This window comes from Arvicanthis niloticus, chromosome 17 (genome assembly GCF_011762505.2).
Source record: "Arvicanthis niloticus isolate mArvNil1 chromosome 17, mArvNil1.pat.X, whole genome shotgun sequence".
NCBI classification, from domain to species: domain Eukaryota; kingdom Metazoa; phylum Chordata; class Mammalia; order Rodentia; family Muridae; genus Arvicanthis; species Arvicanthis niloticus.
In genome coordinates, this window is record NC_047674.1 from 59,757,374 (window position 1) to 59,773,191 (window position 15,818).

General features: G+C 41.0%; 1 protein-coding gene across 7 annotated transcripts in view; it reads right to left on the reverse strand.

Annotated features, from left to right (window-relative positions):
* Positions 1 to 3,325: 3,325 nt before the first annotated feature.
* The window catches only part of Satb1 (SATB homeobox 1), a 94,071-nt gene continuing 81,578 nt past the window's right edge, over positions 3,326 to 15,818 (reverse strand). For 4 of the 7 annotated variants that reach the window (XM_076915398.1, XM_076915396.1, XM_076915397.1 and 1 more), the window contains exons 10-12: positions 7,293 to 7,496; positions 6,678 to 6,773; positions 3,326 to 5,064 (exon numbers count right to left, since the gene is read on the reverse strand). In XM_076915398.1, the coding sequence (XP_076771513.1) occupies positions 4,555 to 5,064; positions 6,678 to 6,773; positions 7,293 to 7,496 (810 nt within the window). In that variant the 3' untranslated portion in view covers positions 3,326 to 4,554. The remainder of the gene's footprint in view (positions 5,065 to 6,677; positions 6,774 to 7,292; positions 7,497 to 15,818) is intronic. The other 3 variants (XM_076915399.1, XM_034521687.2, XM_034521685.2) reach the window with 3 other exon arrangements.

The following is a 15,818-nucleotide window of genomic DNA, read 5'->3' on the forward strand; positions in this document are numbered from 1 at the left end:
AAGTTAAGTGTTGCTACTTGCCGGAAAAGCCTCCTAGTGGAATGGAAAGCTTTAAAGAAGACACAGGAATGTCTTGGAAAGTGGAGCACTCTTCAAATCTTGCTCTCAGCTTAAAACACATTGGAGGACAACGCCAACAGAGAGGCCTCAGCCAGTAGGGCTGCCTTTGTATCAGACAAAGTTAAAACTGCAAATGACTGGGTGTGAAACTTGTCTCCATAATGGAGACGCTGTTCAGCAGGTCTGTGCCTCGGACAAAATGCTCCTCTGCATTGTCTTGCTACAGAGGCAATGTGTTAACACACACTCACACTCACTCACCCTCACACACACATTTAAGTGTGTGTACTTTAACATTCTGTCCTAACAGGCACTGTCTGATCTTTCACGAGGGGCAAATCAGACAGTGATAGACATCACTTCTTTCTCGGAGGATGCTGTGGCATGAATTAAAGACTGCCACCAGAATGAAGCCTTATTGGAACGCATTTCTGACTGAGCTCGCAGTAACGAAGTGGTGCTCGGCACTTAGCTGGGTGCAGAAGAGACCGCTTGTCTCGGCTCTTACCTTGTACACGGCTCCACTGAAGCTCTCAGCAGCCATGATTAAAGCCAAGCCCAAGTCAAGTGCTTTGATTACAGTAGTTGTATTAGCAGCCGGAAACGGCCCATAGGAAAAGATGGCTTCATACCCATCTTTGGCGAAAGGAAAATAGCCGCAATCTAACCTTACTAGTGTTCTTTTCATAAAATTAAATGTGTGTGTATAAATATACATATATGTAGAAGAATATAAGAAAGGCTTAAAAATGTTGCTCATATTTTAAACATTAATTCCAAACTATTTTTATTTAACATATGGTATTGTTAAACAGGTATAGTATTCTTGACATACACCTTCCACCACATTTTGTTAGAGGGCACTTTATATTTTATCAAAAATTGTGCGTTTTAATAGATTGTAGCTCAGCTGTTGTCCAAAGACATGCAAGTATCCACTATTTACATTTAAACGGATGCTTCAGAGGGAACACTGAATCCAAGAATAGGCCCCTTGAGAGACTTCCTTCTATGAATGTTTTCTGATGGCTCCTGGTATGGAGCTGCTGTGTTCCCACGCTGCCATCCACATTTCTGGCTGGCTTTAGCACGAATAGTCCCATCTCCATTGCTATAGTACAGGCCATACACATTTTAATTGCTCTTGCCGAAAATATCACCAAGCAGTTCATAATATCTTATTTATTGAAAATATTGTGACAATCAAGGACCTTGTTATCAGCCAAATGTGAACAACTGGGACTAGGGAAGAATTTAATAATAGCATGTGTGGGACACTCATTTCCAATCACTCCTGAACCATTTTTTTTTCTATTCAAGCTATGTATTTTCGATAAGCATTGTTAACTATAGATACTACTAGGGGCGGGTGCCTAAGCTCAGAATTTCTTAGTACTAAATGCCAGTCAATACGCATTTTATACATATGTACAGACTTTGTTATCAAGTGCCACACAGGTAGGGCACGCACACTAGTCACCTTTGTATTCAAAGGTTATGTGTCAACTCTGCATATTGTGTGGCAAGAAGATACTATCAACAACATTTTTTGCATAATGTGCAGGTATTATATGGCCACAGAGTGTAATACAAATTAGTGGCAAAGTGCTGAGTGTAGGAAGCTATGACAGATTCAGATGCACACGGTTGACTATTACCCGGAAATTAACTGACTCTGCTAAGGTTCTAACAGCACGAAACATTGTATCATGTCCAGCGTTCAAACGCCTCCGAAACGCTAGGACACAATGAAGCTTGTTAAAGGAATTTTGCCAACAGCCATAGGCAACAAGAGAGACATGGGTGACAATGACGTTGAGGGCCAGGGGACAATATAGATCACTAGGGGAAATTTTCTGAAATACGCTGTCCTTCAACAAGTTTGCCCACTCCATTGTGACTACCAAGGCTTGCTAACATGTGCTTTATCCTAAAGTAACAAAACCATGCTGACCTGAAATTTAAAGCATCTGATAATTTTGCTGGGTAATAGTGTTGTTTTCCAACACACTCATTTCCTAGGATACATCAATTCAAAATAGTTCAGACTGTTAGAAATGGGAAAAATCTTACTTGCAACTTGATTTCACCTTCCAAAAAACTATCAAATTTTACACTTATTTGATATCTTAAATGTTGGGCTGCTTTTTTTTTTTTTTTTTTTCACCAATTCTGCTTGATGATCTGTCTAATCTTAAACCTGGGAAAAGGAGGCCACAGATGATAATCTGTAGTTATCGGCATGTTACTCGTTTTATTTTTATTTTTTTTAACATTTAAAATTAGCTTGCATTATTTTAATTCAAATGCCTTTGGCTCAAGTAATTACTTTCCTCAACTCCAGCAAACAAGAAAGTTTGCATTGTTTTCTCATTTAATAAAAAGAATCAGAAGTTAGTTTGCAGCCTTGGGAGGTGCTCGGCTGTGTTTCTAAGTATATCTATCAGTGGAGTTTTCAAGGAGCCCATTGTAGACCAACAGGAAGGCCCTGCAGTCCCCAGGTATGAGCTTCCCAGGCCTGAGAAAATGCTCCTTAGGAAGAGGGTAGCTGCAGAGCCCTGGCTCCAGGAACCTAAATATCCCAGGACATCAACACTCAGGGAACCCTAACAGAGGGATACAAAACACCAGCACAGAAACACAACAAACAAAAGCTTCCCTGGTGCCGCAGCATGCTAGGACGGGGCCATGATGCCGCAGTTTAGACTTGGAATCCAGGGGTCTCCCTCCTACTTTCTTCATGTAGTTCTCAGTTTTGATAAAGGCTATCAAATCAAGTCAGGGTAATTCACTATGACTTGTAAATTTTTGAAGTCAAAACCAAACAAGCCCCTCCCCTAAACTGTTCACTGAGAGACTCTCACCCAGGAGGCCCATTTGTCCCTTTGTTCTTGCTGCTATTGATGGCTTTTAAAAATGCACCCTAGCTTGAAGAAGAGTATTGCCCTAATTGGAGGACTGTGAGGAAAAAGCAGATATGGTCATTCCAAGTACTTAACTGCTACAGTAATATTTCTGTTGGAGTCTTTGACTGTCCGGTGTAACAAGCAAAAGCAGATTGTCATCTGCATCGTGGAGTTCCACGACTATTGAACTACTGAACATATGTGTAGCTTGAATTGAGTTATCTCAGGGAGTGTTCAGCTGCTCTTTTCAGAACCCACAAGCTATCACCAAGAAAGCATGGGCATGCACCTACATGACACAGCCGTCCTTGAGCTTGGTTAAAGTTACTTCACATAAGCAGACAAACCCTGCCATGTCATACCATACAAACAATTTTAATCGTGTAGTTACAGTCGATAACCACTCCTAATCAGCACATTTCTGCATAAAGAAAACTGTGATACACTTATAAAAACAGCAGCTGTAACAAAATAGCTGGTGTTTTCATAGCCAGAAACTCATAAAAAAGAAATACACCTTTATACAGAAACTTTATACAGATGTCGCTTTAAGATTGATTGTAAACCAAAGGAAGACACATTGCAAACATCAATTATTTTCACATTAATTGCATAATTTTCTAAGGTGATCTATTAGTTTTATTTACCTAAGCTTATTTGCATGATAGTAAAAATTGCATACAACAAGGAGACCGAAGCATCTAGAGTGAATTGCTTGGATAACATAGACTTTTATAGGCAACTGTGTAAAGCACATTTTCTCTATTTAAAACTTTTAAGACACTTTGTTTTACTGCCCATCAAAATACAGGTATAAATAGAAAGGAAATCAGTATGGTAACAAGAGAAGCAACATTACATGTAACAGAAATCTCCGAAAAACTTAATCATGACACGATACTGTGGGATCTACAAATAAATAACACGACTAAATTGTGTTTCACATTTTCTTTTCCTTAAAAAAAAAAAAAAATCATGTAACAATGAGGATGAAAAAAAAATTACAGTGAACTTTTATTTCCAAAATAAAAAACAAATTTTAATTACGGCAGTGCCATATGATACAAGGCATTTGTTGGCATATGTCATCTTTAAACTGCATTCCACAGTCTATAGTTCTTTTTTAACATACAATCGAGTAACAAACTCGCTCTCTTTTTTCCTTTTTCTCTTTAAAATAAGGGGCCAGTTTCCAAAGACTAGTGAGGAGTGTTACAGAAATAATTAAAGAAAAGGCAATCATAATCACAGAAGTTATAATGCTTATTTGAGGCTCCAGAATAATAATAATCAAAAGGAAAACCAATTTCTGGTAGCATGCCGTAAGGGAACAACACCTGGGTGCAGCCCTTGAACACAAATTCTACCGAACAATCCTTGACGCTTTGCCTGGGGCTGCCAAGCAGTTTGTAAAACAGTAAAACCTTGAGTGCAGTCTGTCCTGTCCTTCCCACTTCCTGTTTGTGCAAGTTTCCGAAGATTCATTGGCCAAACGATAAACAATGAAGGTTTTTCTGAGCGAACACAAGGTGGACTTCTCATGTTGTTAGGAAATACCAGTGGTGCGGCTGAAAATAATACTGTTCTCTCAGTCTTTCAAGTCGGCATTAATGTCTGTGCTCCCTTCCACGGACAGCTCTTCCTCTAGTTTCACTGAGAAAAGGGTGTTGGCGTTTTTATCCTGGACACTCTCTTCCAAATCCTTGAGCAACTCCTCATCCTTGTACTCGGCCACATCCACCTCCAAGCCGGAGTTGTCCTTCAGCTTGCCGTGGTGCTTAAGGTAGTACCGCTGGTTCTGAAAGAACTTGATGATGGTGTACTTCGGGAGGTCCAGCTGTGCCGACAGAGTCTGGATGGCCTCTTCATCCGGGTACAGGCCCACATCTTGGATGAAACTCTGAAGGATCCCCAGGGCTTCCACGGAAATTTTGGTTCGTGGCCTGGTCTTCTGCCGGTTTTCCTCATCGGACTCTGCGGATGAGGCCACGGTGGGCTGCCGTGGGGGGAGCCTGGGGCCCGCCTGGGGCTGCGGCTGCGGCTGCGGAGGTGGTGGCGGTGGCTGCTGTTGCTGCTGCTGCTGCTGTTGCTGCTGCTGCTGCAAAGAAACAAGCAGACAGTCAGAGCCGCTCGGAGCCCGCCGGAGTGAGAGAGTGGGTGCTTGCCAAGCCTGTGCAGTGTCTGGGGGTGGCGGTGGGACTGGAGGGGGGCGGGGAGACAGACACACCGAGAAACAGCAGGCAGCTAAACAGCCCACAGCCTTTATTAAATAAACAAATCCACATCTGAGCTCAGAGCTGGGCAGCTAGGAAGCCATGGAGCTTGTCGGGCTACTGTGCCCATTTACCACTGCTCTGTGGAGGAGAAAAGCAACTGGAAAAAAAGGTGGAAAAGGATATGTACCGAAGGCGGCCAGCAAAGCCCACCATGATGCCTCATGAACAGACTTAAAAGAAGAATCCTTCTTAGCAAGGATTCCTGAGATACCGTCAGACGGTTGAGCTATCCAGCCATGGGGAAAGCACTGTGCCTGGCCATATTGCATTCTCCACGGGGAAAGCCTGGCTACGCTGCGCTCTGTGGCTGTTCCGTGGAGGGAGCACAGCAGTGGCTGCTGTCACTCTGCACACCTCTTGGAGGTGCAAGGATGTTCTATCAGACAGTTCCAACTCTCTCTCTTTTACACACACACACACACACACACACACACACACACACACACACACACACACTTTCCTAGTGTTTGCAACTAGGCTAAACGCTAAGTTTTTTTTCTTTTACCCCCTTCAAATAAAGGTTCACTCCATTCTACACCAGCTGGCGAATTGTTTTGTCTATAGTAAACTACGATGTGATTAGGCTTTAAATTTAATGTATACAGACACTTTTTCATAATTAGTATCTGCATATGTGCTGTAATTCCTGTACACAATTATACGCAACAAACGTGTGGCGTGTGTCTACTGTGCACTCGACACCCATAATTCTTAGCAGCCAAGCCAATCAACCCCGGGTGCGCAAAGCTGCGATGTGTATTAGAACATTCGTCCTGTGCTTAAGCTTTCCTCTCATCCCCCTAAGAAGCAATTTTATTAAAAACAATTTACATTTTCAAACAAGTACTATTTTTATTACTTAACATATATCTTTCTTGTCTTTGTTTTAGCTGAAACAGTTGGTTTTTCTAGCTTTCACGATTATTTTAGTGCTTAATATCCTAAGGGATTCTCTTTTTCAATTTGTTTTATCTTTAATAAATACTCAAGGATTCTTTTTTTTTTCCTGGTGGATGGATAACTCTATTATTTTAGCTACAGATATCTATACAGCAATACGAAGACGGAATGCAAAAAATCCAACAAGGATGTTAGGCAGGTTTCTGGGACCCCAGAGGCAATGGCATTCCCCTTAAAGGAGAAAGCTAAAAACAATCTTCAGATTTAGCAGAAACAAGCACGCAGCTTAAATTCAACTAGCCACAGGAGCCCCAATACGTGGTCTGGTCCACAGATTTTTAATCAAGTTCCTCATGGGCAGCAGCCTTTCAACAGATGAAGCACCACGCCCCACAGAGGCTATATCAAGCACGGGCTGAAGTGCTGCCATGGTGGGCTCTGGCCAGATATCTGAAAACCCTGACTGAGGGAACTGGCCTTTCCAGTACCCTCTTTTCTCCCTTTCTCCTGGCATAGGAAACTGGTGCCCGCTCACCTGAGGGGCAGCATGGGGCCATGGTGCAGGGGTCAGCAGGCTTGGTAAGAAAGCGCCTCTAGACTCTCCTTTCCCAAGGGTGCTGGGAGAGGGGCTCTAAGAAAAGACAAACAAACATGACTCACCCCGTCCTGCCCTGGGATGGGTGGGGAGGCTATGTGAGGTAAAAGCCCAGATGAGAGCATAAGGATAAAGCAAAATGCTGGGTGGGTTTCCCTCCCCCCCTCACTCTGGACAGACTCCAAGGTATAAAATGTGTGACTGTCTCCTAAAGCTGGTTCCTTACCTCCAGGGTAGGATGGTTTTAATTAGGGAGTAGGTGGCGTTTTAAATTCGAATTTTAAAGACGCACACCAAAAGATATGTTCTAAGCTTTCATATTCAAAACCCAGCGCTAATCAAGACAGTCCAAAAGGGAGCTTCCTTGCCATGTTAGGGCGAGGAGACAGAACACAAGAGCTGGAAATGTACCCCCTAAGCAAGATGGCAGTGTGATGGCCATCTCCTGCAGGATGCCTGTATGTAGCTGTGGGAAGAGGAGAACCACTAATTTCCCTGCTGAGTTGAAGGCTTTGTTTAGTTAGTGCTACACTGAATTGGCCAAGGTAAACGAACCTGAATCTGTTCTGCTTGAACATGGATGATGTGGGGAGGTCTGTCGCCATGGTGATGCACGGCATTGCTCTCTTGCTCGTAGATGGCGTCGCGCTCAGGCTGAGGCAGACTGAGGAATCTCCGGATCATCGACAGGTTCTCCCACAGGGTCCTGTTTTCCGGAGAAGGATCTTCTTTCCAGCGCAACAGCTCACACAACCATCCCTTAGGAGGAGAGGATAACAGGTCAGTCAGCGCTATGGCTACAGACTTCCATGGATGTTAAAACGGAGACTCCGGCCCGTAGCAATGGAGGAAGCGGGCTCTGTTTCTGACAGATGTTCAGAATGTTCGGATTTACAGATTTACATCGTTAGCAGGCAGACACATGGGCTGGGAAGATGGCTTGGTGGGTAACTGCTTACTGTGCCACTATGCAGATGTGAGTTTGGATCTCAAGAACCCACATAAAACCCTGTTCCCTGCTACCCCAGTGATCGGCTTGCCTACCATAAAGACAATCAGACATCAACCTTCTGCCTCAATACCTGTGCATCTGAGAGTATGCACACAAACACTGGAGGACAGTAAGGACTCTGAGAGCAGGAGAGCATTAACCGTAGACCGCAGTAAGAAAGACTGAATAGAAAGAAGCCGAGAGCAGGACTATTCAGCCCAACCTTCTTGTTGGTCAGTGTTCACTGGCCACTGAGGGCACTGAGGTGGCCAGTCAGTGTTAGAAACAAACTGTCCTCAAGGCTTTCCTAAGCTTACACTTTCTGTATTAGAAAGGAAGCTGGGAGGGAGGGGGGAACAAGCCAGTGAGCACCTGCACCAGCATGCCTGGGCATGAACATGCTTGGCTTTCTGGTTTTATTATGGGCATTTAGGAGACTTCTTCACCAAGAAACTTTCTTAAAGGGAACCTCAGAGCCCCGCTTTTATGTCAGCTAGAGCACATGCATATTTTTCAGGGAAGAACTTCAGTAACTTTTCAGGGTAAAGAGTGAAGGACCAAAACCATAACAATACCACAAAGTGAAGGACAAATCCAATCAAGGCCACAATGCCACCGTGTGTGACCCTCAAAGTTTCAACAGAGGACACTTACTTACCACCACCTCAAACTTTCATCTTGTCTACCCTACTGGGCCACGAGCAATGGGGTGGGAAGTGGAAGGGGAGAGCGCACAACTGGAGTCTGCCAGCCAGGACCACTAGTTAGACTGTCGGGGGCATCTCACCTGGACAGACTGGAAGGCAGCTCCACTACCTCACTGGCCCATTACCCCAGGGTGACCTATGACTGGCTCAAGTAGACAGCAGGCTAGCCCCTTCTAAGCGCTCTCTAGAAATGCTCTCCCCTTTCTTCTGCTTCCTCCCCACAAACCTTTACCGTGGCCTGCTATGTCCTTCCCTCTTCCCTGCTCTCCCCCACTCTTTGAGGAACAGTCACCATTGCCCATTTAGGGGCTCTGCTTTTGGGAAACTGGTCTAAAATGAAGGGCTTTCTTAGAAATTTCCAGGAAGCTAGTTGGATAGGAATAGTCCAGATACTGTACTCTATTATGGGAATTTTAGATCTATCCAGGGAGGGTTCTGCTTTTACATTATTGAGAGGTGAAGCCAGAGAATTATACAACTTTCTTTCTCTTTTCAAACTGAATGAGACATTCAAAAGAAACTTCTTTTTGTGATAATGGTGAAAAGAAACAAGGCCTTCTTCTCCCAGGTCTGTCTGAGAGATTGTGTGTGTGTGTGTGTGTGTGTGTGTGTGTGTGTGTGTGTGTGTGTGTATTTGGGGACTAACATATCAGTTTCCTAGCCTGCCTGATTTCTTAGCCTGCCAGAATACTCATGATTTGGGATGAGCTGTGCAAATTTTACTCTTGCTTTGCTTTGTTTATAGGGCTCAATTTAAGCAAATACACACACACACATACACACATACAAATAAACGTTTATGTGCATACGCATGTATATATATATGAATGCTAATGTATCTGTGTATATATATACATATAAAGATTCATATGCATATGTGCATATGCATGTATGTATGTATGTATGTATGCTCACATACCTGTGTGTATACACACAAACACATACACACACACAAACATGGATGTTCACATAATGCTCTTATTTGATGCCACTGAACACACAATTCAAGATGAGAAGGGACAATTCACTGAAGAGTTAACCTGAAAGAACAGCCACTAAAAAGGAAGAAAAAAAAAAAAAAAATCACTGCTGTGATGAAAGTCCTGGAGTCTGCTTCTCATCTGACCACAGCGACTCTGCCCATTTCCAGACTGCTGTGAGCTGATGGAGTTGGCCTCTACTTGTGTGAATAGACTATAAAGTACACAGTTTAACTTGAGAATTTAAAGTGTTTGAGACACACCTGCACACATAGTCTAGTCCTAGAGAAATTATTTAGTTCTTCTGGGTAAACACTCACTATCTGGACCTAGCCATTAAAAAAAAAAAAAAAAAAAAAAAAATCATCTGTTTTCCTAGATCCACGCTATTTCGTTAAATGTTGTTGCATAGGTTTAGATGTATATTCCCCTGGAGGCTTGCATGTACTTGTTTTTTTTTTTTTTTTGTTTTTTTTTTTTTTTTTTTTTTTTGAAACAGGGTTTCTCTGTGTAGCCCTGGCTGTCCTGGAACTCACTCTGTAGACCAGGCTGGCCTCGAACTCAGAAATCCACCTGTCTCTGCCTCCCAAGTGCTGAGATTAAAGGCGTGCGGAACCACCGCCTAGCTTACGTAGTTGATTAAGATCACGTTCCTAACCACCTCGTCTGCATCCTTCAGCTATGACCTTGACACAACCTGGATGCTGGAAACTGGCCTTATTCGCCATTCCAGAGACAGGAGAAGGCTTGAGAAGAATATGGAAGAAAAGGCTTTCGAACTTGGCTGGTAGAGTACTGTGCTAACCACTGAGTTGCTGTCATTTAATTTTTTTTTTTTTTTTTAAAGAAATAAAAGCCTGTAGCTAAAAATTGCCAAGAGTTAAATTAAGAATGATTCATGTCAGAAAACCTTCTTGGAGAGTGTTGAAAACATTGATGGTCTCGTATCCTTCAGAAACTTCTTTAAGTAATGGCAGAGATCACTTGGCGCTTCGATGTAAGTGAAAAACATGTGGAACACAGATGTTCTTTGGAAAAGAAAATCATTAGTTCTTTTAAAACAGCTAATAATGACAGCTAATTCCTAAATAATCATACTCATGTGGGTTTAACAAATATTTCAGAAAGAGAACCCTGACTCATTCAACAAACATTTTGCCTATATTGTCACTTCTGTGTCTTCTGCACTTCCCAGACAGATTCTTATTTTTATTAATTGCCCATGACTAACATAACACTTCCAGTACTTTGCTATTAACCTCTGCCCTTAAATAATACTTCTAATTTCTTATCTAAAAATAACGCAATGAATCTGTGTTGAAGCGCGTTTCCGCTAGCCTTTTAGAGACAGGATGAGCTGAAGAGACTGAAATCAGATGCTTCATACAAAAATATTTGACAGTGCATCTGGGAACTGTTAAAACTCTACAAGGGTGTTCAAAAAAAGGAAAGAAAGAAGAGAGAAAAGAAAACGGGTTGTACTTGTGTGAACTCTTAACTAAAGGGAAACACACATTTTTGACACCTTTTTTTTCACTTGTCACAATAGAAATAGACTGATGTACCTACCCCCCCAACTAGGATTGGCAAAAAACCAAATAACCTGTTCTTATACTAAATAGCTTGTGACAACCTCAAATTCTATCCCTCTTCACTCCATAAGCCATGACAGTAACCTATGATTTGAAGAAAGCAACTAATGAGGATATAAACGCCTTCTAATTCTCCAATACCTTTTCTCAGGCCAGTTCCCCAAATGTTAGGATGAACACATGTGGAAAGGAAAAGGCGACCCAGAGGCCTGAACATTGCTAACATCTGACAAATAAAACCAAGACTTCCCCAGAAGTACCACGCTGCTCAGAGGAAAAGGGAGAGAAGAATGAGACACGGTGCTTTGTGGTGAAATCTGAACATTATCCTTTTAGAAAAGATCTCTGTGATTTGCTGAGCCATGTACAACCAGAGGCAGGCGGATCTGGAACTGCTTTCAAAACTAAATTAGATCACAACTCTTTGAATGGTAGAAAAGACGGTGGCCTAACAAGCCTTCACATAATGAGACAGAGCCATTCTGAGAAAACTAAAATGGCACAAGGAACAACCTAAACTTTAAATGTGGTAAATTGCCAAGCAGCATCACACTGCATCTAATGAGGGCAAAATACAAACAGTAGCCACATGTAAATAAATTAGTACAACTTTCAGGATGTTACTACTTTTCAAACTGACAAAGTTTAATTTGACACCTTCTGTTCCAAACCCTTTGTTTCTATTCAAAATCACGCCTTGAGCTGTTGCTATCAATCACAGCACTTCCCTATTACTTAAAAAAAAAAAAAAAGAAAGAAAGAAAAGAAAAAAAAAAGCAAAAACCCAACAACAACAACAACAACAAAACCTGGCATGGACCCTGTGTAAGCTGAAAATGCCATGCAGATGAATTCTGAGATAATATGTTCAACCTGTTATATACAGCACAAATCCTGTAAAGTTATGTATTGTAAACCTACATTTATTGAGAACTAAAAGTCTTAAATCCATCTGCCACAAAGGAGATACTGTTACGTACTTTATAGTAACCGACAGCCATCTGCAAATGCCTTGTTGCTACGGTAAGCAAGAAAGCCGGTGCAGAGGATGCTTACTGGGAAGACAGCAGTAAGGAAGTAGCATCCTTTTGACTGGTTTGGGCTTGGGATCTATTAAGAATGTAAGACTGGGGGAAGAGAAAAAGCAGAGTGACTGCCAAACCCGTGTGACAACAATCCAAACAAGCACGGCGACAACACAATGGCATTTATTATGGTCCATGAAACACTCGGCTGTATGCTCATTTTAAAGGAAAAATTAGCAGTTCCAAACTCAATATTCTAATGATGTGCTTTGCTGACAGAATCTTGTTGTGCCACATTTAAATCAAAACCCTGGCACCTCCATTTCTCAGCTGCTAATTTCCAACCAAACTCAATCTCTGATTTCCATACCGGTTTTTTTTTTTTTTTTTCCTTCCCTTAGAGCAGTGAGTTCGAGTCAACTCACTGCTAGCTGACATTGCAACACAGAAGGGTACCCAGTGATTCTGAGGCAGGAAATTAATGGCCCCTAAGAAATGAATTTGTTAATACTTGCAAATCCTCTCATACACAGAGATGCTTGCAAGGTTTGGTCTGGGACAAAGCTGGAAGTTCTTAACACAACTAGTTTTCAAGGGGAAATTAGACTTTGATACTATGTGTGTTGGGGGGCACTTAATGCAATATGCACATGTATATAATACCATTATGTACATATACATTTTAAACTAAGAGCTATAAAGAGAAGGAAAAATGGCTTGCTTTCCTGCTGCACCTAAGAAGGGAAAATACATTAAAAAAATAGAATGGTAATTTGAGTTCTAAAAGGCAAAACATTTTAAAGTCTGTACCCATCCCCATCACCTTCATCTTTTATGTGTTATTTGCAGGAGTATTTTCTTCCAATCTCTAGGGCATATCGTGTAATATATGATATTAAAAGAAATCAATCTAAATAGGAAAGTATTTGATACAAACATTTTAGTGCAAAGCATGAATTACAGTTTTGCGAGTAGGGGGAACAAGAAGGGAGTACATAATCCATTAAACAGTACTTCTAACAAAAAACTTCACCATTGTAGACTAAACTATACTAGGCATCTTGAATGAGTGCATTTTCAACAACAGCTAACTGCAAAGCTAGCACTTATCATTCAGGAAATAATTTCCTACTTTTAAAAGAATCTGTAAGTGTTACTTATGCAAATGAAGACAGTTTTTAATCTGCCCACAAACACGCTAATAGAGGGCAATTTTTTTTTATTTACAAAGCTGCTGGCACTCAAGGGTAATTTTACATCAGTGTTCTCCTATAAGATGGGGAAATGGGTTCTAATTGTCAGAACTACCAAATCTGTCACCTTTAGCATAAAGACTTAAGATGTAACAAAAGGTGTCATGTGACTGCTGCGTTTTAAAACCACCTTTTGAACATTATAGGAAGGCCCACTTTAACATCTTTTAGGATTTATATACACTGTACCCCCAAAAGTAGCACTTAAACATATTATTTGTGGGGTTCCCACTGCAAAGATATTCAAGATCGAAGTATGAGGCCTGGATGCCTCTCCAGCCAACTTGCCATCTTCCACTTCAAACACTCCCAACACTGAACACTGAGAAGTAAAATCCATGGCAGGGCAACACTGAAAGCATTTTAAATTATTTACTAGGTTAAAAGGGTGAAATGATACTTTAAATACATCAGATTTCATCATCTAGGCCATTTTTTGGTGGCAAAGTGGTATTGATCTTTCCAAACGCTTAAAATTAGCTGGTTTGCAGAAGGTCATTATTTGATTAAAGGCATTAAAGTTGGGGGCATGAGGCGACAAGCTTTTTCTTCTTTCTCAATTCAAATCATCATATAATTTAATAAAGAGGATCCCAGCGTGTCATGTAATAAAAACACTTGTCTGAGGGTAGTGTTCTTTACCTAGCATATTAACCTTAAATGCCATGAATTTCTTTAGAAAGGAAATCTCTGATCAAGCCGATTATTCTTTGGACTAATGAGAGATTCCAGTCATTAACATTAACAAAGACCCATGTTCTTTTCCATAGCTGTAGTAAGAAGTACAGCCATTTTTCCCGTCCATTTTCTTCCACAACATCGACTGTAGCACAGGTAGTCTAAGCAGACACTGGAGTAACTTCCCTGCTAAGTTAACATTGGTTTATTAAAGAAAACATGGAGAATAAATCTGAGCAGAGATGTACCAGTAAAAGCATTTCTACATTCTAAGGGGTAAGTCATGTTCATCTTATCCTAAGCTGGGTTTTATTAAGACATACAGCTTAAGTATTCATGTGCGCCCTCTGACAATTCATTTTCAAAGGTGTGGTATCTGATACACTCGTTAAAAAGAAGGAAAAGTAATAATGAAAATATTTTAAACTACTGCTATTTTAAACTCTTGAGATTATTGTTTTTTAGACTCCCAAGCTCCTTCCAGACTCTCTAGTTTATTTAAGGGACATAATATCTTAGCCAAAAATCTGTGGGTTTCTATATTGGGGTAATAATAGGCCATAAAAATGACTGTCTAGAAGTTTCTCATTTTGCCCCTTTGTTATTAGGAGGTTAAGCAGCTCTAGCACAGCTTCAGGAGATTTATTATTAGCATAAAAATAGCATTTACATACGCCTAGGAAGAACCTCCTGGAATTTAGTGAGGCTGGAAGGGTACTCAGTCACTGGAAACCATCTTTACTTTTCAATTTTGCTTACAATGCAATCAGATAATAATAACAGTAATAATAAAAGTATCGTTTGCTTTCATCTGTCTGTTTTTATTCTGGTCTCTTCCCTACCCTCTCTAAGTCACTGATACACAAGGCATGAGCATGGTGGTTTTTCTTTGGCTACACACACACTGTTCAGGTCATAGCAAGCGTATTGAAAAAAACAACTTGGTAAGAGGAAACACAAATGGCTGCTCTGCAGGGAAATCTCCTAAATTAAAGGTATTTTCAGAAGAGAGAACTTGAGGAGGTAAAAGAGGAAGACTTAAGACAAAAAAAACTGAATTCTAAACAATCCAGTAAAATATCTGAAACAGCAGTTCTCAACCTGTGGGCTGTGATCCCTTTGAGGGTTGAACAACCTTTTCTCAGGGGTTGCTTAAGACTGCCAGAAAACCTGCCTGGGGTCGCCACTTCACCTTCGGTGTAGGACGGCCCCAATGCATTGGATCAATTAAAATTCCTCTTGCTTTTTGCATCAAAAAAAAACAAAAACAAAAACAAAAAAAGACTGCCAGAAAACAGAGATATTTACATTAGGATTCAAAACAGAAGCAAAATTATAGTTATGAAACAGTAACAAAATAATTTCATGATTGGAGGTCACCATGACGTGAGGAACTGTATTAAGGGTCACAGCATTAGAAAGGTTGAGGACCACTGCCCTAGAAGACAACCTCACTTGACAGAGATAAAAGATTTCAAAATGAAGCTGGGATTTTAGTTTTAAAACATTAGATTTGGAAAATGCCTTTAATTTTTACATAAATTAAGACATGACAAAATCTTGCTTATATGCTCTCATGTGAATGTGGACTTTGAAAAACAAACTTACCTGCCCCCAGACACATATACCAACTGACACTGTTGATAGTATGTACATTTTAGCAGAATGATTTAGCCTCTCTTTACTATTTTGACACCTGACCTTCAATTCCTAAATTTTCACTCTTATTCTTTATAAAGGATGTCTCAAAAATGCAGCGTATTCCTGAGATGGTGCCATAAATCCTCATTAACTTTAGCCTCTCCTTCCAGCACTAAGAACTGCCTACCCACTGGCTTCTTCAAATTGGGGCATC